This window comes from Mustela erminea, chromosome 19, assembly GCF_009829155.1.
Source record: "Mustela erminea isolate mMusErm1 chromosome 19, mMusErm1.Pri, whole genome shotgun sequence".
In the NCBI taxonomy this organism is placed as follows: domain Eukaryota; kingdom Metazoa; phylum Chordata; class Mammalia; order Carnivora; family Mustelidae; genus Mustela; species Mustela erminea.
This window is the reverse complement of record NC_045632.1, coordinates 43,218,240-43,245,656: the sequence shown is the minus strand read 5'-3', so window position 1 is coordinate 43,245,656 and position 27,417 is coordinate 43,218,240. Positions and strand designations below refer to the sequence as shown.

The 27,417-nt window shown below is 38.7% G+C and overlaps 1 protein-coding gene and 1 pseudogene across 2 annotated transcripts in view; one reads left to right on the top strand and one right to left on the bottom strand.

The window, feature by feature from the left end:
- The window catches only part of NFATC3 (nuclear factor of activated T cells 3), a 135,436-nt gene that overhangs the window by 46,789 nt on the left and 61,230 nt on the right, over window positions 1-27,417 (bottom strand). For both annotated transcript variants that reach the window (XM_032325751.1, XM_032325750.1), the window contains exons 4-6: window positions 17,550-17,749; window positions 9,205-9,377; window positions 5,867-6,007 (exon numbers count right to left, since the gene is read on the bottom strand). In XM_032325751.1, coding sequence (XP_032181642.1) covers window positions 5,867-6,007; window positions 9,205-9,377; window positions 17,550-17,749 — 514 coding nt within the window. The remainder of the gene's footprint in view (window positions 1-5,866; window positions 6,008-9,204; window positions 9,378-17,549; window positions 17,750-27,417) is intronic.
- On the top strand, window positions 21,022-22,351 carry LOC116579865 (annotated as a pseudogene).

The window sequence follows — 27,417 nt, the reverse complement described above, 5'->3', positions numbered from 1 at the left end:
CAAGAGATACTACAGACAAATGCTATGCCTACACAAAAATACAGCTCAGTTCAACAATCATTTGCTGGGTCCTGATGGGCCATGCACTTTGGGTTACTGAGTTAATGATGAAAGGATACGCTTACCCTCAGTATGCAGATGAAAGGCAAATACAAACAGTTTATTATAATAAAGTGTGGCGGTTACAGTAATAAAGGTGCACTCTGAATGTGCCAAGATAATTCAGGATTCTTACCCTAGTCTTGGTGAAGGGGTGAGTAAAGGAAGGTTTCCTGAGCTCTTAAAAATAAGAGCCTTTTTTTAAGCCTTTCCTGAGGCTTAAAAATAAGGTAGAATTCAAGTGACAGGGCGGGGGTGAGGGTGGTCCTAGGCAGAAGAGAGGGCACAAGCAAAGCCAAGATGGCAAAAAACTACACAATACAAGGAACCATAAGCAGCTGTGTTGGTGGGATATAAAGTATGACTCACGGAGGAGTAAGAAATAAGGCTGGAAAGAAAGGCAGTGACCTAAATGCCATGTCACGGAGCCTAAAATATGAAGGGATTACTGATGGTGCTTTCAGAATGGGAGTTACATATTCACAGCCGCATCTTATCTGAAACCAGTAATTGCTACCATTTAACATGATTCAATTTAAACTAAAAGCACTCAAAAATAAAGGAATTCTATCATGAAACTGCCTTACATAAATAGACATTTATTATATTCAGGCACAAATGAATTTTTATAACAGAAAGGGGAAGCTCTGAGATACTATCTCTTCCTTACACTTCTTCTTTTGCTTAAAATATTAATGCTGCAGAAGGACTTTTCTTGACCACCTGATATAAATCAATATTCAGTTACTATCACTTTACCCTCTTAATTCATAGTACCTTTATCTAGAATTATCTTGTTCACTTACATCTTTATTGTCTGTTTCCCACTAGAATGCAGGCCATCAAAGCATGCAACTCTAAGATTTTATTCACCATCATATTCCCAATGCCTAGACTAGTGTCTGTCATGTAACAGATGCTTCATAAATAATTGATGAATTAATAAACTGCGATACAGAACTGATACTTCTTTTAGACAGGCAGGTATGGGTCAGGATCAAAGGAGTTGGAAGAAGTGAATTTTATTTTATTTATTTTTTAAAAGATTTTATTTATTTATTTGACAGAGAGACAGTGAGAGAGGGAACACAAGCAGGGAAAGTGGGAGAGGGAGAAGCAGGCTTCCTGCCAAGCAGGGAGCCTGATGTGGGGTTCGATCCTAGGACCATGGGACCATGACACGAGCTGAAGGCAGATGTTTAATGAGTGAGCCATGCAGGGGCCCCGGGAAGTGAATTTTAAGGAGGAAAACACATGAAAAAATACGGTTTCCCACCTAAGAACAGGGAGATGTAACATTTTTAATCAAGTTGGGGGACCCAGTGAAACAAACTGGTTTGTTACGTCTGATGTGATTTTTTATTTTAAGTGTCAGTGGGCCATCTATGCAGGATTTGGTGGGTAAAAAGTATATAAGAGAAGTTAAAAAAAAATAATGTGGTTATAGATGGAGATATGATGATGACTGATGAAATTTCCTAGAATGAAGGAACATAATGAAAAGAAAGCTGAACCACAGAACCTTGGGAAACATCTATATTTAAGGGCCAGAAAAACTGATTAAAAAAAGATGAGTGAGGACAGTTAAAAATGTGCCAGGAACCAGGTAAATACAATCACACAAAGGCCAAGAAAGAAAAGACTGTCAAGAAGTGTGGGTAGTTGACTGTCAAAAGTTTTAGGTTATGTTTCAATACAGAGAACGAAAGAGTAAGTAGCAGGTAAGGAAATAAAGGTGGTAACATTACCTTTTTGAGAGGCTAGATGATAAATGAAAGAAATAAAATGATAGCTTATGAGGATGTCAGAGTCAACAGAATGGGAATGGTTTAGTATGAAAAGATTTAAACTTACTTAAACCCTAAGAAAGAGTATTCAGGGAAAAAATAGGTGTTGAAATTTTAAGAGGCAACAAAGGTAATGTATAGCCTTAAATACTTAAGTTTTAAAAAGAGGAAAGGATGAAAAACAAATGAGATTACCATTTAAATTAAGAAAAAGAAACATATTAAGCCCTAAAAAAGAAAAAAAAACACAGAAATGAGGGAAACAGAAAACAAATACCAACCGAAAGGATCAATAAAGTCAAAGTACTCTGGAAACCCTGGCTAAAAAACCAGAGATGGCACAAATAACAGCAGAATACAATTTTTAAAAGGGATCTAATTCCAGATGCAGAAATACAGTATTATAACCAAATTAATGTCAAACAAATTTGAAAACTCAGTGAAATAAATAAAATCCTTGTGTGAAATAATAGCGAAAATATATATTGGTCTCTGCCTCTGGTTCCTGGGATAAAACTCCTGAAGTTCCTTAAAACATTCTTTTAAAGATTCTATTTGTTAAAGAGAGAGAGAGAGAGACAGCGCTCAAACTCCAAAGCAGAGGGAGTGACAGGCAGAGGGGGAAGCGGGCTCCCTGCTGAACAAGAAGCCTGACATGGGACTAGATCCCAGAACCCTGGGATCATGACCTAAGCCCAAGGCAGATGTTTAACCAACTAAGCCACGCCGGCATCCCAATGCTCCTAAAATTCTTACGATTTTCTAAGTGATACGAACAGCACAAGGAATACCTTTTGTTCTTGTATTTGGTCTTCTTTTTATTTTTTTTAAGATTTTAATTATTTATTTGAGAAAGATCATGAGCAGGGGGGGAGAGGTAGAGGGAGAAGCAGAATCCCTGCTGAGCAAGAAGCCCGATGTGGGACTCGATCCCAGGACTCTGGGATCATGACCTAAGCCAAAGGCAGATGCTTGACCAACTGAGCCACCCAGGCGCCCTGTATTTGGTCTTTGACCCCAGTTCCTGACACAGAGGTCTTAAATCCCTTGGAATTTCCTGGGTGACAGAACTATCTCTTGTTCTAAGGAGGTGACTTCTGGTGGGCCCCTGGATGGTGGCTGGTCACCAAAAGACCAAGCCATGATTAGAACCTTGGAACATTCATTCCCACCTCCATTCTCCAGAGAAGGGAGAGGGGCTGGAAAAGGAATAATCAGTCAAGCCTGTGTGGTGAAGCCTCCATAAAAATACTAAATTACTCCAGAGACTGGGGGAAATTCTGGGTTGTCAAACACATGGGGGTAGCTGGGATAGTGGCATGTCCATAAGATAGAGAAGCCCTGCACCCATTCCCATATACCTTATTCCACATATCTCTTCCACCTGGTTGTTCACCTGTATCCTTTATGATATTCTCTATTACACAGTAAACTGGTAAATACAAGTACGTATTGCTCTGAGTTCTGCTTTACCAAATGATCAAATCCAAGATAGGGGTAATGGGAACCTCCAATTTGTAGCCAAGTCAGAAAGATGATGTGGGCAACTGGGCACCTACTACTTTCGACTGGCATTTGAAGTAGGGGGCAGTCTTATGGTACTGAGCCCTTAAGCTGTGGTCTGAGCTAACTCCAGATACTGTCAGAATTTAATTTAATTAAGAAAATCCAGTTCAGGGCGCCTGGGTGGCTCAGTTGTTAAGCGTCAGCCTTCAGCTCAGGTCATGATCCAGGAGTCCTGGGATGGAGCCCCACACTGGACTCCCTACTTGGCGGGGAGCCTGTTTCTCCCTCTCACACTTCCCCTCTCTTGTGTGTCTCTCTGTGTCAAGTAAATAAATAAATGAAGTCTTGAAAAAAAAAAAAATCCAGTTCATTTCAAAGAATTGGTTGATATATGGGAAACCCACACATCTGGAGTCAGAAGTATTGTGAATGTAGTAACAATGTGAGAGTAAAGGAGAAACAGACTGAAGGTTTGCCTTTTTTTTTTTAACCTGGAAAAGTATAAATCACAAAAAATAACTCAAGAAGAAATAAACTTAAATGGTCCTATACCCATGAAAAGAATTATAGCAGAAACCAATAGTCCCACAAAGCCCCCACCCCTGAAGGTTTCAGAAATGAGCTCAGTTACACGTTCAAAGGAAGGTAAAATTGTATGACATACACTTAAGGAATGGGAAAAAGTGAGGCACTTCACCAACTCACTTTGATATCCAGAATGCATAAACAATCTCATAAGGCAGTAAGAAAATGAAAACTGTATCAATGGAAAAAAATGAGCAAAAAACACCAACAGATATTACACAAAAAAGGATACATAAATGACCCATAACACCCTCAATAAATGTCAGGGAAATTCAAAATCAAAGTTCAAGATACCATTTTACACCTACCAGATAAACAAAATATAAGAATTATGATATTCTCGGGGCGCCTGGGTGGCTCAGGGCGTTAAAGCCTCTGCCTTCAGCTTGGGTCATGATCCCAGGGTCCTAGGATCGAGTCCCACACTGGGCTCTCTCTGCTCAGCGGGGAGCCTGCTTCCCTTCCTCGTTCTTTGTCTCTCTGCCTACCTGTGATCTCTGTCTGTCAAATAAATAATAAATAAATCTTAAAAAAAAAAAGAATTATGACATTCTTATTTATGTCCACCAGGTGATAAGCAGTAAAATGTTCATAGCAGCACTGCTAGTTATTGTTTGGTAATGTCAAAAACTGGATACAGCCCAAATACCCAGTGAGGAAACATAATCAACTGTGGCAATTCATACAGTAAAACTATAAAGAAGTGAAAATGAAAGATCTTCTATTACATGGATCAATCTTAAAACATTAATGTTGACCTCTGAAAAAAGCAATTTTCAGAAGAATACATGCAATGTTATACAGCCTAAAACCAGAGAAAATACATAAAACTATAAAGAAAAACATGGATTGATTTAGGAGTAGAATCCATTTGGGAAGGGGTTTCAAAAGGCCTTCAGAGATAAATGTCTTACTTCTTAAACTCGGTAGGAGGTATGAGTATGTGTTATATTCTTCTTATAAAAAGGTATTTCACGACTTTAAAAATGCTTTAAAAAATCAGAAGGAATAATTGATGGAAAGTGTTTGTTTTTTTCGTGCACCTCCACCACCCTCCAGGTTCCTGGGACACTATGTGAGATGCGGGAGGTACTGGTATTTTGTTTCTTTGTAGAGGTAGTCCCTGTCCTCCAGGAGCTTAATGGAAAACTGTTTTAAATATGCTCAAGAAGGGCTAAATCAAACATCCTGATAGTCACAGAATCCTTCTACATTTCTGAAAATGACACAATTTATACATTCATATATAAAATACATAAAATTCACCCTTTTAAAGTATAACATTGAGAGGCTTTTAGTATGTTCACAGGGCTCTATAACCACCATCACTACCTAATTCCAGAAACCCCATGCCCATTAACAGTCATTCCCCTCCCTCCAGTGGCAACCACTAATCTTTCTGTCTTTATGGATTGCTGATTTGGGACACTGTGTGCTGACTCCTTTCACTTAGCATGGTTTTAAGGTTCACTCGTGATGTGTTTTGAATCAGTACTTTATTCTTTTTTATGGCTGATTAGTATCCCATATATGGATAGGCCCCAGTTTGTTTATCCACATAACAGTTATGATCTTTTGGATTGTTCCCACTTTGGCTATTATGAATAATGTGGCTGCAAATATTCGTTTCTGTGCAACATACTGTCAGTTCTCTTGAGTAGTATATGTATACAAAGGAGTAGAAATACTGCTTTTGAAACATCCTTAATGAGAATTCAACATTTATGTGAAAATTTAAGAAATGTATGGCTTCCAAAAACAAATCTGTATAAATGATGTCTGTAGCTTTAGGAAAACTATTTCGTGATTAATGTTAGTGAAACATCTGAATAATTTATTTTATCCCTTCTACCCTTTATTTTGAGGTCAATCAACTAAATCTTACTTACCTTGTCCTTTTTCAAGAAAAATGATTTTGGATTCTGGAAGAAAATTAGATCCAGTCACTATCATTTCATGACCGCCATTTACAGAACAACTGTTGATACTGTACTTCTCAATATGAGGAAGTTCTTGAGCAGACCGCTGAGCTGTTGTTTTTTTTTTTACGAGTTAAGAAGAAACAAAATATTAGTTTAAAATATTCCATACGTAAATGATAAATTCAAGCTATACAATAAAAATAAAGGGAAGCAAACTCTGGGCTTTTAAAGTCTGAGACAATGGTAGCAATATCCACTATTATTTAGAAAACAAAATAGATTTATTAGATTTGTGTGATTTCTAAAGAATTTTCTTACAATTATAAAGAAACCAACCAAAGAAAAATTAGTCAATGTCTACAACTTCATATTGACTTCAAAACATTAATTTCATCCACTTTTCTCCTTTTAGCTTGTCTTCAATACATTTTTTCCATACAACTATGAAAATTGATAAATCTAATGTAACTATATAAAGCAAGTCAATGCAACATATGTAATTACATTGCATACAATTAAAAGAAGACAAGTTTCTAAAGGAAAAAAATTAGCTCTTTCCTCAAGAAAATATACAGGTCATTACTGTGACAGCAGGATTCCATTCTGGGCAATTTTCTAAATAACTGAAGCATACATGAAGTACACACTGAATTTTTAAAAATGGAAGTAAATGTTTCCACAGTGCACTGCACTCTTTCTTGCCAGGGTATGTGAAACATAGTCTTTCTTAATGCCAGTCTTTAAGAAAAGTCTTTAAGAAAAGGCCAGTCTTTAAATTACCAACTTTTATAAACAGTGACCTTGGTCACCTTTCTCTGATATTGACTGATTTCAAATTGTTATATATTGTGAGATTCTATTTGAGTTTTCTTTTCTTTCTTTGTTTTTTTAACTGTCTGAGCTTTAAGCTACAGATTATACTTCTTCTGACTGCTTAGGTTCTGTAAGGTTTCATCTTGCCAAATGCCTATTTAGGTTTCTCTGGATTAAAACAAATAAAAAGTATGAATTATGTGCTCTTCTTCACAGCTGGAAAACTGGTCTACTTTCAGTTCTATTTCGTGGGTGGAAAATTGGTGGCTTTGAGGGTCAGCTGTTTTGTTTGGCAAGAACATTTTAAAGAAATTTAAACTTGAATACCTTTAGGAAGCACACATAGCCAGTTCACTATGGCTCTTGGCTCTCCCAAGTATTTAATACCAAGCTACAAAATGTATGTGAATTGGGATCACTGTCCCACTCAAAGAGAATGTTAAAATGGACCCTTTTCATAGGACATGGGTCTGGGATATAGGATTGACTACAACTTGGAAAGTACTGAGCACTAACTTAGACCTCAGAAAATACTTATGTTCCAAATGGCTCAAAGAGAAGGGAAATGACAACAAGCACTGGCTAGCCTAAGATGTAGACTATTTCAAGTTTTAGATATTTATGGTGGAAACTAGCCACCGCAGGTACATTCAAAGAAACAGCAAAATTGTGTTCAACAAATGGCAAAGGCATAATAAGCAGCTACATTCAACTAAAAGATATATATTTTTTAAATATATACGAAAAAAAAAGAAAATTAAAAAAAAAAAAAGGTTGGGGCGCCTGGGTGGCTCAGTGGGTTAAAGCCTCTGCTTTCGGTTCAGGTCATGATCCCAGGGTCCTGGGATCGAGCCCCGCATCGGGCTCTCTGCTCAGCAGGGAGCCTGCTTCCTCCTCTCTCTCTGCCTGCCTCTCTGCCTACTTGTGATCTCTGTCTGTCAAATAAATAAATAAAATCTTTAAAAAAAAAAAAAAAAGGTTAATAGTGACTACTTCAGGGCAGTGGTATTACAAAAGATTTCCATACTATTCTTTGTACCATTCTGCATTTCTATATTTGCAATAATCACATATTAATTTAATAAACTTAAAAAATAGAAAATCATTTTATAATAACTTCATATCAAAAATTCGAATTACTGGGTTATGGACATTGGGGAGGATATGGGCTTTGGTGAGTGCTGTAAAGTGTGTAAACCTGGCGATTCACAGACCTGTACCCCTGGGGATAAAAATATATTATATGTTTATAAAAAATAAAAAAATTAAAAATTAAAAAGAATTTGAATTACTCTATCAACTTAAATAATTGAGCTTTGCTAAAAAATAGATACACATACGCTTATACTGGCACAGACTAGTCTGGGATGATAATAAGAACAATGGCAATGACAGCTGCTTCTAAGAAGCGGAAATAGTTGACCTGGAAATTTGTTTTCACTCCGTATTTTTTGAATTTTGTAGCATATACCTGTATTGTCTATTAAAATTAATATAAAACTACTTCTACAGTGAATTCTATTACCATGGATTTGCTCAGTGATTCCCAAAGCCAACCGGGAAATAATAAAGTAGTAGTGCAATTCAACAAACAGCAAAAAGGAGCACAGAAAGGTAATGCAGTAGGTTTGATCCCAAATCAGGAATGCATGTTTTGACAGAAATAAAATGGTATAACTGAAAGAGCACTAGGAAAACCTGTGTTCTAGGCACAGCTCTCACCAGCAAGCCAATAAGCTTGAAGGAGTACTTCAGATACTTGTGCCTCAGTTTCCTCCTACACAAAATTTAGACATGGAATTAGAACACTTCTAAGTCTATGCCCTAAACATCTAAATAGCAGTCTCAAAACTCCAGTCCTACCAGCTAACCTGCGAGAGGTTCACAGTTCTCCAGAGCTGGAGTAGGCACCAAGTTCTAGGGCCTATTCTCATTTCTTGCCTTTGTAAATTGGGGGGGAGGAGGGAATTCATTTTCTCAATTGGATATAAATAGATTAATGATAAAACAAACGAACCAAAAAATAAACTCCTAAAAGTCTTTATTTAGCTGAGACGTCAGCTTGCAGAGATAGGCATCTTCCAACAAGAAGGCTCACTTTTTTTTTTTTTAAAGGCGGCTCACATTTTAATTAAACAAGGGTGACCAAGGGATACTTAGTATCAGAACCATAGCTTCAACTGATTCTCAGATGTCATCAAGTCCATCTTCTTTTCTTATAGATTAAGAAAACTGTGGTCAAGAGAATTTGTCTATAGGCACAATAACAGGCACAGTTACCTATGGTCAAATTATCATGAGAACCCATTTCCTAACTCCAAAATCAGCACCCCTCCCACCTAAACAAGCAGCTTATTTCCATACAAGAAAATCACATTAGACATCTAATCTCTGTGCCTCAATTTATACTTCTGATCCAAATATTACATTATAAACAAAACAGAAAATGGCTTATTATAAACAAAATCTGAAAACATCACAAGCTCACTTACAGCACTCAACAGGTATGGAAGCTGTCTGCAGAGAAAGGACTTTTCCATTGGGCTGCGGGATGTGCACACGGAACACGAGTCGTACTCTAGTATTTTTTCTGCCAATATCAGTTTCTCCTTTTCGAAGTTCTATATCTGAATTGCGGAGTTTCAAAATACCTGCACAGTCAATACTAGGGAGAAAAATAGACAAATTTTATTTGCTTACTGATATTTAGTGGTCCTCAACAACTTAGCTCAACTTAGCGGGGAAGAACTATCACTACCTAAAATCAGGTCAAAAAAGAAAAATGCATGGAGTGCCGCAGTGGCTCAGTTGGTTAAGTGTCTGACTCTTGATCTCAGCTCAGGTCTTGAACTCAGGGTCATGAGCTCAAGCCCACCTTGACATGGAGCCCACTTAAAAAAAAAAAAGAAAAAAAAAGTATGACTGCTATTTTCTCCTATGTCAATTTTGAGATTAAAAATATTATCAACGGATGCCTGGGTGGCTCAGTGGTTTAGGCCTCTGCCTTCGGCTCAGGTCATAATACCAGGGTCCTGGGATCGAGTCCTGCATCGGGCTCTCTGCTCAGTGGGGAGCCTGCTTCTCCCTCTCTCTCTCTGTCTCTCTGCCTACGTGTGATCTCTCTCTCTCTGTCAAATAAATAAATAAAATGTTTAAAAAATATATTATCAACGACAAACATATAACGGTAAGCGTGGCAGATTGTCTAAAAAGATGGCTGTTAATAATTCTTGCCCATTCTTGTACCTGCATGCCACTTCTCCCATCAAGAAGTGGAATACCTAGGTACTCCCTTTGAAAGCTGGTCTTATGATCTGCTTTGACAAACAGAATGTAACCAACTGATATAGTGGAAGTTATGAGGGTTAAGTCCTGGGCCCGCCATTTAAGCCTCATAACTTTCACTTTTGCTCTTAGAGCCCTGAGCCACCATGAAGTCCAACTGGCAAACTGGAAAGAAAGGCCAAGACAATCTTCAACTATTCCAGCTACATCCAACCATCTTGGATGTTCGAAACACAGTTGAGCTTCCAGCTGAATTCAGGGGCATGAGTGATCCCAGCTGCCACCACATGAATGGACCAGCTGAGTCCAGCCAGCCTTAAGAATCATGAAAATAATGAACAGTTATTACTTTGAGCCATGAAATTATTAGAGTGGTTTGTTTTACAAAACTAGGTAAGTGAAATACAAAATAAAAAGACAGTTAAATTCTATAAAAGTAACCAAGCCAGAAAAGATTCACTTGTAGGACTACTAATCAGTCATTAATAGCATATTTAGACTTTTCTAGTGCTATGTTAATTAGTAAAAAAATCCATCAGGCTAAGATTCTAAGATTCATTTCTAAAGTATGCACACATAAAATTAACGTTTTGGTATTTAAGGTCTAACATTTCATTATCTTCAAAATTTATTACTTGTATGGCTGCTTAACTCACAATCATGGTAGGAAACAACAGTACCTACAACATATGTTTGTATTCACATTTTTTTTTTAAAGATTTTATTTATTTGCCTGACAGAGACACAGCAAGAGAGGGAACACAAACAGGGGGAGTGGGAGAGGGAGAAGCAGGCTTCTCTCTGAGCAGAAAGCCAGATGCAGGGCTCAATCTCAGGACCCTGGGATCATGACCCAAGCCAAATGGAAATGCTTAAGGACTGAGCTACCCAGGCATCCCTGCTCCTTACTTTTTTTTACTAGGACCTTTTCCCACGTTGGTACCTACATGTAATTATATCAGAATTGATTTCATCAGTGCTTTAATGGGGTTTCCAGTATTTTGCTGTTATAAATAAAGCTGTAGTATAAACACACTAAGTTTTTGTGGTTGTTCTCTCAGCAGATGCTTATGACTGAGCCACCCAGGTGCCCCTTATTCACATATTTAAAGAAGAAAGCAAACAGGTAACTTAATAATCAACATTCTAGTTAAAGTTTACTCTCTCTTGTGGTATTCCTTGTTATCGTCCTTTTGCTTTACCTACCAACAGTCCCAACTCTGGTGCTCATTGCCAAGAGCCTACAGCAGTTGTTGTGAGGACAAGATGTGTTAAAGAACTAGGTTCTCAAGAAGGAATAATGCATGAGAAAGAATCTCAAAAGGATAAGTATTTTCATGATCAGAAAGACACAGAAGAAATTTCCAAAAAAAAAAAAACCACTTTTGAAAGTATTTGCCATTTAAAGATAATGAATTATATTTAACTAATATTGAACACCTGCACTTCAGCTCAACCAGTATTGATCAAATTGTATGAGGTAGTGATTGTTCATCCTTTTTTGTTTTTTTAAAGATTTTATTTATTTATGACAGATAGAGATAGTGAGAGGAAACACAAGCACGGGGGAACTGGAAAGGAAGAAGCCCCAGTGTGGGGCTTGATCCCAGAACGTTAGGATCATGACCCGAGCCAAAGGCATATGCTTAACAACTGAGCCACCCAGGCAACTTGTGATTTTTCATCTTAACATGCCAATGTAAATCATTAAGGGGAAAGAAATACCAGAGACTATCCATTTTACTGAGTTTTGAGGAAAGGTATTTTATATAAATATATATATGTACTATTTTATTTTAAACTCTACCCCTATCATAGGGCTCAAACTCACAACACTGAAATCAAGAGTCACATGCTCTACTGACCTGAGACACTTGGATGAACCAAGGGAAGGTATTTTAGCAGAGAGCTGTTTCTAAGAGAAGATATAGAATGAGCATCAGAAATGACAATCTTAAAACTCTGGCTACACGGGGCACCTGGTGGCTCAGTCGGATAAGCGTCTGCCTTCCGCTTAAGTCATGATCCCAGGGTCGTGGGATGGACCCCCACATAAGGCTCTCTGCTCAGTGCGGAAACAGCTTCTCTCTCTACTGATTCCCCTACCTGTGCTTGCTCTCTCTCTGTCAAATAAATAAATAAAATCTTAAAAAAACAACAACAGGGACGCCTGGGTGGCTCAGTTGGTTGAGCAGCTGCCTTCGGCTCAGGTCATGATCCCGGCGTCCTGGGATGGAGTCCCGCATCGGGCTCCTCGGCAGGGAGCCTGCTTCTCCCTCTGCCTCTGCCTGCCATTCTGTCCGCCTGTACTCGCTCTCTCTCCCTCTCTCTCTGACAAATAAATAAATAAAATCTTTAAAAACAACAACAACAACAACAACCACCCCACAATATACCTCTGGCTACAAAATGCAGGAAAAGACTGGACCAACAAGAAAACCACACAGAGGAATAAAAATAACTATCAATTTTGTTTACAAGTATGACTGTATTTTATTTTTTATCTTTTTTTTTTAAGATTTTTTTAAAAAGATTTTTTTTATTTATTTGACAGAGAGAAAGAGATCACAAGTAGGCAGAGAGGCAGGCAGAGAAAGAGGGGGAAGCAGGCTCCCTGCTGAGCAGAGAGCCCGATGCGGGGCTCAATCTCAGGACCCTGAGACCATGACCTGAGCCCAAGACAGAAGCTTAACCCACTGAACCACCCAGGTGCCCTTAAGATATTTTTAAAAAGATTTTATTTACCCATTTGACAGAAAAAGAGAAAGTACAAGCAGGGTGAGGTGCAGTGAGAGGGAGAAGCAGGCTTCTTGCTGAGCAGAGAGCCCAACGGTGGGGACCAATCCCAGGACCCTGGGACCATGACCCTTTTGGAAGGCAGACACTTAACTGACCAAGCTACCCAGGAGCCCCTTATTTTTATCTTAAAAAAAAAAAAAAGTATTTAATTTTCAACTTTTAAAAAGATTTTATTTGTTTACCTGAGAGAGAGCATGTAAGAGAGCACAAGCAGTTGGGGGGTAAGGAAGGGGGAAAAGGGGCAGAGGCAGAGAGAGAAGCAGACTCCCTGCTGAGCAAGGAACCAGATGTGGGACTCCAACCCAGAACCCTGGGATCATGACCTGAGCTGAAGGCAGATAGATGCCTAACTGACTGATCACCCAGGTGCCCCCTCCTTTTTTAAGATCTATTCATTTATTTGAGAGAGAGCGAGAGAGAGAGAGAGAGAGAGAGAGAGAGAGAAACAGCAAGGGGAGGGGGCAGAGGGAGAAGGAGGAGAGAAGCAGACTCCCTCCTAGGGTGAGGCGAACACAGGGTTTGATCTCACCACCCTGAGGTCATGACCTTAGCAGAAATCAAGAGTCGGAGGCTTAACCAACTGAGCTAGCTACCCAGGTATCCCCAATATATAACTATATTTTAGGTCAGAGTATAATACCGCCATATCCATATTCATCTAGTTTTAAAAACAGGGAGGAGTTTTGAGTAGGATAAGGCAATGAATAGTGGCATCTTATATTTAAAGTATCTTGTAGGGTGCTTACAGCAATGAGTTAGTATAATGGTCTTAAATAAAGAGTCTTACACATTCAAAATAAATTAGGACTGAAATGACCACGCCTATGGGACAGTAGGCAAAACAAGTGGAATATCTGCCAAGCTTTCCCCACCTTAGTGTTTTTAGAGAATAAGAGTCATTTAACACATAACTACAACTAACTTACACATAAATTATTTTGAACAATGATGGTCTTATCATGCACAAATTATTTATCTACCATTATCTGACACTATAATACATTCAATAACTATAGCTTATAATTAGTTGTTAGGTAAAACAGCCTCATTCATCAGCTGCTCTATTAGCTAAGATACAGGGAAGAAGTTTCCTTAGGTTTGTGTAACTTCTTAGTTGCTTTTTTTTGTTGTTTTTTAAGATTTATTTATTTGAGAGACCGAGTGAGCACAAGCAGGGAAAGCGGGGGCAGAGGAAGAGGGAGAGAGAGAATCTCAAGTAGACACCCTGCTGAGTGTGAAGCCTGAATCCGGGCTCAATTTCACAACCCTGACACAATCTGCGCTGAAATCAAACACTCAGATGCTTCACCAATTAAGCCACCCAGTTGCTTCTTATTCAACCCTTTTCTGGACACACACAATGTTGCCACAAGCCTTCTTACAGAATTCCTGTCCCTAATCTAAAAGGCCAGGGTGGATAGAATGGCTAGAGAAAGTTCAGGTGTGCAACTGACAGGGTGCGATGAGGGCACTAGCTGTATGTAACTAGTAACAATAGTATTTCTGCAGCTTTTGCTTTCTGGTCTGATCCAGGTAGGCAACATATGCCATATCCTCTTGGGGAAGGGACAGGAGTCAAGACTACAGTCTGTTCCACATACTAGTAGATGGGAAAAGGATAAGAGAGATATGTTTAGCTGATTTTCTCACATTAATTGATATGTGAAGCTTTCCCAATTTCTTGAAAATTTTAGAAATTTGTGTACTCTTTTTTGTTTATTGATTTATACATTATTTTTAGAAAGGATGAGGCATTTTACAACATAAATACAAATTAGGTCAAGGAAAACAGAAAAAAAATCTTTCAACAGAAGAACAGGAAATAAATATATTCCAAATTTAGGGTTATACAAATTACTATAATTACTGTAACCAAACTTGACTGTGAACTTCTGGAGAACAAGGCAAAAAATAAATGTGGTAAGTTTTTATACGTCTCTCCTTGTCTGGTAAAGCAAAACCTACCATGCCATCAGGAAATACCAGCTTTCTCCCTTTAACTTCTAAAGATTCTGTGTATATGTATATATGTAATAATGACCAACTTAAAAGCTCATATTTTTAACAGTGGTTTTTCAGATTATGAAATTATTCATATGGGTATTTCTTATTCTACCCTTCAGACAAAGTTAAGAAGTATGGGGTGCTTGGGTGGCTCAGTCGGTTAAGTGTCCGACTTCAGCTCAGGTCATGATCCCGGGGTCCTGGGATCGAGCCCCACATTGGGCTCTTTGCTCAGCGGGGAGCCTGTTTCTCCTCTCCCTCTGCTCCTCCTGCTAGTGCTCCCTCTCTATCAAATAAAAAAATAAAATCTTAAAAAAAAGTACAAAACGAAACAAAGTTAAGAAGTTTAAGAAGCTTCTGGTAACTTTCTATTGAACTTGATTTAAGTCCAGTTGCTTTTAAGACCCAGAAGAACAAATGGAAACATGGCCTGCAAACTATCTTCTAGGGATCAATTTTTTGAGTTCTTAGAAAAAAGATGGTTCAACTGAGTTTTAAATTCATCTTTGTAGCTATTACAACTGTATATTCATATGCTTTTGATGCTAAATGAAAAAGTAAGATCCTAGAGTAAAAGGGAAGAAGTTCACATGCATGCATTCTCATTCAGTGGTTAGCCACTTCACTTTATTTGAAAATGGGTCAAATAGGATGCCTGGAGGCAGAGAACTGGGTTGGGTTATTGAGTACCATCCATGTAAACAAAGTAGGTTTTATTTCAATTTATATTAACTTGTCTTTTCTAGTAATAGGTAACAAGGGGAAAAAGTCAACAAGGTAAGTTCTTTCTTTTTTCCTCTTTTTTCTTCCTTTTTTTTTTTAAATAAAGATTTTATTTATTTTAGACAGAAAGAATGTGTGTACAGGGAGGGATAAAGGAGGAGGGAGAGGGATAAGCAGACTCCTTACTAAACCCAATGTGCCGAAAATCAAGAGCTGGATGCTTCACCAACTGAGCCATAATAACTGATTATTTCTTAAGACAATTCTTTTTTTTTTTTTTTTTTTTTAAGATTTTCTTTATTTATTCATGAGAGGAGAGAGAGGAGGTAGAGGTGGAGGAGGGAAAAGCAGGCTCCCCAAGGAGCAGTCCCAATGCAGGGCTCGATCCCAAGACCCGGGGATCATGACATGAGCTGAAGGCAGATGCTTAACCAACTGAGCCACACAGTGCCCGGCAATTCTTATTTTCTAATAATAGAATTATATCACAAATTGGTATGCCTTCAGGGGTATATGCAGCTTACCCAAAAAGTTATTTAAGTATAAATTTAAAGGAAGAGAGCTAGAGACCAAAATCTAATTTTATGTGTGTGTTTTCGCAATAGCCTGGAATGGATGTTACTGTCATTTTAAGAAAGGTCTATACCGTAGTTTGAAATAATCTACGTAACAAACCTCACTGTAACTTTAAAATGCCTAGTTGTGACCAATTAAAAGTTGCATACTAAATTTCCTTTCCCCCCTTTTTTCTCATTGTTAGAAACAGAAAAGTACTCAAGTAGAAAGAAAACAAAACATCCCAGATGTTCCTTATATACAAGGATGAACAATGAGATGTGTTGGGTAGGTTTCTGTGACAAGTCTTTATTATTTTTTTATTTATTTTTAAAATAACATTTATTTATTCGTTTGACACAGAGAGAGAGCATGAGAGACAGCACAAGCAGGTGGAGCAGTAGGAGAGGAGAAGCAGGCCCCTAGCCAAGCAGGGAGACTGATGTGGGGCTCAATCCCAGGAACCCAGGTTCATGACCTGAGCCAATGGCAGACACTTAACCATCCGAGCCACCCAGGCTCCCCTGTGACAAGCTCTTCGAGAAGAGGCAAATTCAGGGGGCGCCTGGCTGGCTCAGTAAAGCATGTGACTCTTGGTCTCAGGGCTGTGATTTCACACCCCACATAGGGCAAGGAGCTTACTTTAAAAATATATATATAAATAATATAACATAACATAACACTATATAACATAAAAAAGAGGCTAACTCAGATGGAAGTTTTCATTTACCCTTCCTCCTTATTCCTTCTGGGACTATAGCTTGGATGTGATGTGATGGCTAGATGTGATGTGCTAGAGCTCTAGTAGCCATTCTGTATCTTGAGGATAGAAGACACATGTTAAAATAGCAGAGAAGAAAAAATACAGAGTCTGGAGCACCAATGACTTATGGAGACATCGTGCTATTCCTAAAATGCCTGTGTATTTCTGTTGTGGAATAACAAACTAAATGTCTAGTGTTTACGCCACTCATTTTCTAACATACAAGCTAACATATAATAAACTACATATACTCCTAACTTGAACAAAACTCTAAAGCATTCTCATTCAGAAGCTAGCTACTTCATTTTAGGGAAATGAGTCAAACAGGACAACTGGAGATAGGGTCAAAGTTTTCCTTAAGGAAATTTAACAATTATAATAACTGTATTGCAATTATTACTGTCTATCCTATTAGACTGTGAGCAACTTGAAAAAAGTCCATATATATTTTTCTCTTTCATTTAATATAACACTTGGCTGGTCCTAGATGGTTCATAAACTTATGGTGAACTGAATTTCTTTTCTGGAAATTTGTTACCAATCTTCGATAATATACTATGATTATTTACATAATGTTATTCTGTTAATTTAGAACAATGAATACTTCATTTCTGTACTATAAAAAGAAATGTTTTTTTCTGAAAGCTGTTTAAGGGAAAAAAGAAAAAAAAAAAAGAACTGTCCATTTTGAGGTATGTTTCAAGATACCTGGCTGACATATTGTTTTCAGGAAGAAGGGGAATTTCCAGAACCTTTGTGCTGGCAATTATTATCTCTTGACTTGCAGTAGCAACAGTCTTCCCAGTGATTCGATGCACCTGGTAAAATGCATGAGGTCGTAAATATCGGTCATCTGCTGTTCCAATAAACATCTGTAGATTTATCGGCTTTTCATTATAGCCCAGGAGCTAAGTAGGAAGAACAAATGGAAAAATGCAATTCATTATCCATGTATTTACAATAAGCTTAGAAGAATAAGTCTGTTATATTTATAACATATTATTGATACAGAAAATGTTATTTCAAAAAGATAACAGTAAGAAAAATAAGTGAACAATCTTCCACATTTCAGAAGTTTATGAGTTATAAAATGTTGGAATATGTTACAAAGGGATGAGGGCTTTTTCCTATATAAATATCTAAAACAATACAAATTTTACAAAGCCTTCTTACAGAATGCTATGAAGAACCGAAAGGAATGATGATTCTCTTTGTCAGGCAACATTAACCATCCAGATCAGACTTAAAAGACTTGGGTGTGCAGGAAGCTCCTCTAAGAGGCTATTAAAATCATAGACAGTTTGTTTTAGAAGAATCTCAAAAAGCCTATTAGATACGTTACCAACTTAAAATTTCAACTGACTTAACAGGCTGGGCTACCTGACATTCTCTGGTATTCTTCCTTCACTATTGTTGAGGTGAAGGTAAGTATACAGAGGGAGGACCAGGAGGTGCTGGAGGTTAAAAAAAAAAAAAAAAAAAAAAAAAAATGGCCACAAAGACGGAGGAAAATAAAGGAAACAGAGCCTAAAGAAGTATACATTTGGCACTTAGGGAGACTCCCCTATCCAATCTGACGGCTGAGTAGCATCAGTATGACCCATCATCATGCACATAACAATTAAAAACTAAAATACAGGGTGCCTGGGTGGCTCAGTGGGTTAATCCGCTGCCTTCAGCTCAGGCTGTGATCCCAGGATCCTGGGATCAAGTCCCGCATAGGGCTCTCTGCTTCGGCGGGGAGCCTGCTTCTCCGCCCTCCCGCCCCTGCCTGCCTCTCTGCCTACTAGTGCTCTCTGTCTGACAAATTAATTAATTAATTAAAAAAAAAAACAAAAAAAAACCCTGGAACATAAAGAATGACTTGAAAGCATGGAGGGTAACCAACATAAGCATATACTAGAAGCAAACTGACACATGTAAGAAGAGAGTAAGGACAAGTGTGTTTCCTGTTTTTAAGGCTTTTAACCTGAGAGAAGGCCAGAGTCCATGCCTTACAAAGTGACTGAAACTCCTACAAAAAATCTAGTCTGGGGTGCCTGGGTGGCTGTCTGTTAAGTGTCTGTCTTCAGCTCAGGTCAAGATCTCAGGGTCCTGGGACAGAGCCGTGGGTTGGGGTCCCTGCTCTGTGGGGAACCTGCCTTTCCCTCTGCTCTTCCCCCAACTCGTGTTCTCCTTCTCTCTCAAATAAAATTAATAAAATCTTTAAAAAAAAAAAAGGAAAGAAAATCTAAAGTCTGAAGGGCCTGAAGAACAGGACAACCACAGCTCCTGGAGAATAAGAGGGAAATCCCAGAAAGGAGACAGCCGGAGAGGGGAAGCTCCAAATTATATATATAAACTTTGCCCAATCGTTTGATTGACCTGGGAACCACCTATGAACATGTCAGATCCCAAGGAATGTAAGGCTAACATAACTGAAATGAGATTATGAGCTGCCACCAACCAGAGAGAGACACATTTTACAGGTTGACTCCCACCAAGTTAAGTGACTGCTTAAACAAAAAACCAAAAATTCAACATTCTTTGGGGGCACATTTGGTGTATATCTGTTTTTGTTTTGATGTTTTTGAGTTGGGGGTTCTTTATATAATCTGAATTGATCCCTTGCAGATACATGATTTACAAATATTCTCTCTCATTCTGTAGTTTTTTTCACTTTCTTAGTAGTGTCCTTTGATACGTGAAAGTTTTTAAATTTGATGGACTCCAATTTATCTGTTTTGTCTTTTGCTGCTTATACTTTTGGTGCCATACTTGAGACACCATTTCCAAATCCAATGTCAAGAAGGCTTCCCCCAATGGTTCCTTCTAAGAGTTTTATAGTTTTAGGTCTCACATTTAGGTCCTTGATCTATTTTGAGTTTATTTTTGTATGTGATGTAAGGTAAGGGATCAACTACATTATTTTGCATGCAGATATCCAGTTTTCCCAGCACCATTTGTTGAAAAGATTGTCCCTTCCCCCACTGAATAGTCTTGGCATCCTACAGAAAATGAACTGACCAAATATGTTAAGGCTTATTTTGGGGCTTTGTCTTGTATTTCATCGGTCTGTTTTTATGCCAGTACCACAGTGTTTGAAATACTATAGTTTCGTAGTAAGTTACAAGTCAGTAAAGTAAGTCCTCCAACTCTTTTTCAGGACTGTTTTGCCTATTTGAGACCTTTCACAGTTCCATATGAATCTAAAAATATGATTTTCCATTCAACAAAAAAGGCAGTTGGAATTTTGGTCTAAGTATAGCACTGAATCTATAGAGTGCTTTGGGCAGTACTGATGGCTTAATAATGTTAAGGCTTCCTATCTACAAACACGGATATCTATTTTTATTTTACATATGCTTAAATTTTATTTTTATGTTTCCATCTACATTTTTCTTTCAGCAATATTTTATAGTTTAAAAGTGCACATATTTTGACACCTCCTTGGTTCAGTTCATTCCTAAGTATTTAATTCCTTTAGATGCTACTGTAAATGGAAACCCTTTTTTAAATTTCCTCTTCAGGTTGCTCATCAGTGGTACAGAGAGACACAAACGCTGAGCGTATGCTGATCTTCCACCCAGAAGTGCTGTATTTACTAGCTCTGTGGTCTTCTTGTGGATGATTTTAGATTTTCTATGTACAGGAACATATCTATGAATAGAGACAGTCTTACCTCTTCCTTTCCAATTCAAATACCTTCTATTTCTTTTATTGTCTAATAGTTCTGGCTAGAATTCCCAACACAAATGCTGAATAGCAGTGGTGAAAGTAAGCATCCTTCTTCCTAATCTTAAGGAGAAAGCTTTCAGGCTTTTGCCATTAATTAAATATGATTTTAGCTGTGGGCTTTTCATAAATGACCTTTCATGGTAAGGAATTTTCCCCCTTTCCCAGTTTGTGTGTATGGGGGGGGGGGGGTTAAATGAAAGGCTATTAAATGTTGTCAGATGCCTTTTCTGTGTCAACTGAAATGATCGTATATTTTTTATCCCTTCTGTTAAATGTGGTGTATCATATCAATTGATTTTCCTGTGTTGGGCCACCTTTTACATTTTGGGGATAAATTCTACTTGGCAATGATGTATGATCCCTTTACTGTGCTATTGGTTATGGTTTGTTAGTTTTTAGTTAAGAATTTTTGTTTATATTACAAATAGAAATATAAATACTGTATCTCTGTCCTTATCCATTCAATTAAATTTTTTTTTCCTATCTCTACTAAAATCCCTCTATCTCTTCACATATGTAGCTTATGTTTTCTACTAGATGGTTCAGCATTTTATCATGGCTATTATTAAAGACTCTTTCTGATAACTCCAACAAAGATGGAGAGAGATCTAGACCATGTCTGGGCCTGCCCTTACCAACTGCTTTTCTTTTTATTGTGGATCACACTTTCTTTTTTGTGTGTGTATTGCTGACCATATCCTGAACATTTTGTAATCAAGAGACTTCTAGAGACTCAAGTAGGAAAGTATTTACCTCCAGAAAAAAGCATGCTATTTCTTTTGTCAGGTAACAAATTCTTAAGCTATGTCTGGGCTGCTGTAGCCTTAGTCTGATTCCCCGGCTTTGAGATAGTGGTTTCCTCATACTTGGTGGTCTTACAAGTTTCAGAAAGATGTGTCTCGGGGATCGCAGCACCTCACCAGAAGCCGCCCCCGCAGCAAGCAAGCGAGCGCCGAGGCGTTGGGAAAATGGCAGACGATTTTTCACTTAATGATGCTTTATCTGGGTCTGGAAACCCAAACCCTCAAGGATGGCCTGGTCAATGGGGAAACCAGCCTGCTGGAGCAGGGGGCTACCCAGGGGCCTCCTATCCTGGTGCCTACCCTGGACAGGCCCCTCCTGGCAGTTATCCTGGACAGGCCCCTCCTGGTGGCTACCCTGGACAGGCCCCTCCTGGTGGCTATATCCTGGACAGGCACCTCCAGGAGCCTACCCTGGCCCAACAGCTCCTGCTTATCCTGGACCACCTGCACCAGGAGCCCACCCTGGGCAACCAAGTGGGCCTGGGGCCTACCCGCCTCCTGGACAGCCAAGTGCTCCTGGAGCCCAGCCCGCTGCTGACGCCTTTGGCATCCCTGCTGGACCACTGACTGTACCTTATGACCTGCCCTTGCCTGGAGGAGTCATGCCTCGCATGCTGATAACAATTCTGGGCACAATGAAGCCCAATGCAAACAGATTTGCTTTAGATTTCAAGAGAGGGAATGATGTTGCTTTCCACTTTAACCCACGCTTCAATGAGGACAACAAGAGAATCACTGTTTGTAATACAAAGCTGGATAACATCTGGGGAAAGGAAGAAAGGCGACTTTCCCATTCGAAAGTGGTAAACCATTCAAAATACAAGTGCTGGTTGAATCTGACCACTTCAAGGTTGCGGTCAATGATGCTCACTTGTTGTAGTATAATCATCGGATGAAAAATCTCCAGGAAATCAGCAAACTGGGAATTTCTGGTGACATAGACCTCACCAGTGCTTCACATGTTATGATATAATCTTAAAGGGGAAGATTTTTTTAAAAAAATGAAATTGAATATAAACCCTTACACATTGAAACTTCATGTTTCCTGATTGAAATTTTTCACTTTTATTCATCACTGTCCTTGTAAATCTTTGATTTAATAAACATTCTAAGAGTTCAAAAAAAAAGAAAGAAAAATGTGTCTCAGTAATCTCCACTCCTACTTTTAGCCACCAACTGGGAGAAAGATTTGTTCCATGGCTGCTTTAATCCATTAAACCAGCAAGGGAAAGACATAATAATGTAGGTTGCATAAAGTCTATTTTTCAATACACATACTGGAGGTGGTGTCGGGCTCTTCAAGGCAGCAGTGGAGTTTCCAGCGCTCAGTCCCTAGCACTGCCACAAGTTATGGTAATGAGTCCCAGTGTCAGTGATGCCTTCACTATAGCAGTACTGGGTTGGATGGCTGGACAGTAGCTTGAAGCCAGAGATTTTATAATACCTTTTAAGAAAAATTCTCCTCTTTCTGTACTATGGTTTATAAATTATCCTGCTACATGATATCAAATATAAAATGCCTAATACAGTGTTGCCATGTAGGCAGTGATAAATACTAGCTACCAGTCTTATCCGTGTTTCTAGGTATGTAATGTAGTCAGAATTCGAGTATGTAGGAGTTCTAGTCTACTATGAGGTCTTTCAGGTGAACACTTCACTCCCCCTACTTGTCCATTCATGAATCTGTAGTGGAATTTGTAACTAAGCAACATCATAATTGATTATCCTCTAGCCCAGGAAAGGACATGAAGATTTCTGCCTATTCTGGGGTAATAGAATTGACCTAGGATGGTTTTCAGGACTATAACACTTATAGAGAAGCAATTAAAGCCTGGACCATTACAAAAGCCTTATAACCATTCTCCCTGTTCTTGCTCTTGCTCTCATACAGGCTATTTACTGTCAGGAGACAGAACAAACTTTTAACTAGATAATTTCATGCCCTGTTCAGAACTCTCTAATGGCTTCCTTTCAACACTCAACTAAATCCAAATGCCCTGTGGTGATTTATAAGGCCTATGTGATTTGAGCCCTGGCTAACTTGTTGCCTTACCTTCTCTTCTTACTCTTTTCCCTTTCACAGTCTGCTCTAACCATCCTGGCCTTATTGCTTGACGAAACCCACATTTATTCCTCACCTCAAGGCTTTCATATTTCATACTTTATCACTATGGAACATTCTTTCCTCTGATCTTCATATTACCTCACTCCTTCAGTTCCATAGTCAAAGGTCAGCTCCTCAAAGAAGACCACCTTACCTAAAATACTATATCACTGTCCCCTTCCCTTTTTTATTATTTTTCATAGTATGGATCACTACAAAAAGTATGTTATAGGAGCACCTGGGTGGCTCAGTTGGTTAAGTATGTGACTGTTAATTTCTGCTCAGGTCATGATCTCAGGGTTGTGAGATCAAGTCCCAGGTCAGACTCCCAGCTCTGCAGGGAGTCTGCTTGAGATTCTCTCCCTCCCTCTCCCTCAGCTCCGCCCCTCACTAGGCATGTGTGTGTGCTTGCTCACTTGCGCGCGCTCTCTCTCTCGCAAATAAATCTTTTTTTACAAAGTGTGCTCTAGATTTATTATCTGTTTTCCTCAGTACCGTTTAAGTTCCAAAAAGGCAGAAACTTTGTCTTCTACCTCTACCCCTTCCTCTTTTAACTGAAGATCCATTATGGAAATATCCATATTGAATATCACTGCTTCAGCCAATACTATATAGATGACAACAAAATAAAGAACAAAGTGGCATGTATTAAACTTTAAGAAATTAGTGAGGACTTTTTAATTTAATTTTAAAGATTTTATTTAATTATTTGACACACAGAGAGAGAAATCACAAGTAGGCAGAGAGGCAGGCAGAGAGATGCGGAAGCAGGCTTCCTGCTGAGCAGAGAGCCCAATGCGGGGCTCAATCCCAGGACCCTGAGATCATGACCTGAGCCGGAGGCAGCGGCTTAACCCACTGAGCCACCCAGGCGCCCCTGAATTTTATTATTTTTTTTTAAGATTTTATTTAAAGAAGTCAGTGAAGACTTTAAAAGGCAGAAATTTATTTATAATAAAAAGGATGTTGGGAAGAATATGATAAAAATCAATGAAGGCTCTCTGAAGGAAGGAAAAGACAGAATCATGGAAATCAGCTAAGAGGCCAATGCAATAAGTACTAACATCATGTGTACTGAAAATTTAAATTAGAATGGAAGTAAAAACATAAACAGAAAATAGAAACAGAGAGGGATGAATGCAATAAATCCTTCCCTATAGAGATTTCTCTAACTGACTATATACAGAATGAAAGAAAAGAAAAAAGAAGTAAGAAGTTCTGAGATTCAGGGGCGCCTGGGTGGCTCAGTCAGTGAAGCATCTGCCTTCAGCTCAAGTCATGATCTCAGGGTCCTGGGATCAAGCCACATGTTGGGCTCCCTGCTCAGTGAGAAGTCTGCTTCTCCCTTGTCCTCTCCCTCTGCCCCTCCCTCTGCCCCTCCCTCCGCCCCTCCCTCCCCCTCAGGCACACACTCTTATAAATCTTTAAAAAAAAAGTTCTGAGATTCAGAATCCAATAGAATGGTGGTATCACTAGCAAGTAAAGTGAAGAAGTCACTTTATTGAGATTTAGAACAGTTCTGGAGACAGAGGAGGTAATGTTTTCACTGTTGGTCATGGTGGTTTCAAAGTAACAATGACAAAGATAGATGGAAATGCAAGACTATATAAAAAGATGTACATCCTTTTATTTATTTATTATTATTATTTTTTTAATTTTATTTATTTATTTGACAAAGAGAGAGATCACAAGTAGACAAAGAGGCAGGCAGAGAGAGAGGAAGAAGCAGGCTCCCCGCTGAGCAGAGAGCCTGATGTGGGGCTCGATCCCAGGACCCTGAGAACACGACCTGAGCCGAGGGCAGAGGCTCAACCCACCAAGCCACCCAGGTGACCCTATACATCCTTTTAGACCAACCTTAACATTGACTGAATGATAAACACAATGCTTTGCTATCTATTTTGATAACAAAATAATACAGTCCACTGTGCCTTAAAAGGATGACCTTTGAAATCCATTTTTTTTTGTTTTGACAGAAGTATGCATTGTAGAAGTTCCAGTACAGCCATACTCTGAGGACTTGAGACACTATTGAGTTTTAAGATTTGCAACATCCTGAGCAAAGTGTGAGGTGATGAGAGTACCACCTATGTTCTCTATCTTAACTGCTCTGCCACCACTGCATAAAAACAGTCACAGACAATATATAAATGCATGAGCATCGCAACAAGCAAAGCGAGGTACACTATGGGCATTTTATGACAAGGGGCCAGAGACTGAAATTCCTATCAATGCATGGGATAATCAGTTCTTTCAAGCACAGAACCAGCTGATATTGCACAGAACTTCAGAACGTCCTACAAACATTTACGTATATAGAAGTTTATGAACTTAGAATCCAACTCCCTAGTATATATAAATACCAAAAAATTGCAGCTTTTTTTTTTAAGGTTTTATTTCTTTGTCTCAGAGTGAGAGAGGGAAAGGGCAAGCATGGGGAGTGGCAGAGTGAGAGGGAGAAGCAGGCTCTCAGCCGAGCAAGGAGTCTAACGCGGGGCTCGATCCTGAGCCGAAGGTAGATGCTAATCGACTAAGCCACCCAGGCGCCCCAAAACTGTTAAAGCTTTAACACATGAATGTCTAATGAATGTGACTACCATATAAACTGAAGAAAACTTTAGTAAGAGCTCATCATTTCAGAAAATCATGTTATTGCCAGTAATGCCACTTGTTAATGGAATTTAGGTTGATGATCAATATACCTGCTTTTGTATCCAGAACACTTGCAGTGATACTGCAGGTAAAAACATCTAACTACTTCATTGTCTTCTATAGTCAATACCAAGCTTTTTCATTTTGAAACACAACTATTTTGTTATAATTTAGTTTTCTACATTTACTTCCTTGTAATATTATAGCATTATTTTTATATTCTTAAATTTGCACAAGCAAGTTGATTAAATAATCTTTGCATTTCCATTTCAGTTTAATAAAATTCTATTACAAAATATGTTTAAAATAAAGTGGAGTTGGATATGATCATTAGTCTAGAATATCTGTAGTCAAGAGGCACATAAGTATTTTTTTTTTTTACATATCTGTCTAAAAGCAAATCTTGCAATTTTCTGTCTAGGAAACATAAACTTGTTCTAAACATTTTGAGAGTTAAGAAAGGGGGGTCAACAGTCTCCCTATTTAGTATGCAGACTTTCATTATGCCTCCACTCCATTTTCTGTACAGATCCTCAAGCTCTGCCTTCAGTAATTCTAGAACCTAGAATCTTTATTTTATTCCCTCTGAAGAGTAAATCTGCAATATTCTCACAGGGTGAGACAGTGGTTATCACACAGCTATGCCACATAAGAGAAAAATCCGGGAACTCTAACTACCTCTGCAGACTTTCAAACAATCCTTTTGCTGTCAGCTCCACCTTGCATCCTACTTTCAGAGACACTCACTGCCTCAAATTCCTGAGTCTTTCCAGGGTTCCTTGGTGTAAAAAGAGTTGTGTTTGTTATTGATTCTTTCTCTGTCCAACAGGCTTAAGTTGCAGCTGCCTAAGTTCTAATGAAAGTAAAACACATGTGTGCTATTTACTATATTTAACTGGAAGCTGCAGTTTTCTGTATTTATATAGTCAAAAAATCTATCAATATTCTCTCTTTTTTTAAGATTTTATTTTAAAGTAATCTCTACACCCAACATAGGACTCAAACCTACAACCCCAAGTTTAAGAGTTGCACACTCTGGGGCACCTGTGGGTCTCAGTCAGTTAAGTGTCATACTCTTGATTTTGGCTCAGATCACTATCTCAGGGTCATGCAACTGAGCCCTGTGCCAGGCTCTGGGCTCAGTGGGGCTTCTGCTTGAGATTCTCTCAATCCCTCTCGGTCTTCCCCTCCCCCGCATGTGCACATACATGTGTACTCTCTCACCCCCTCTCTAAAAAAAAGGGGGGGGGAGTTGCAAACTACACTGACTGAGCAGCCAGGCACCCCTCAATATTTTCAG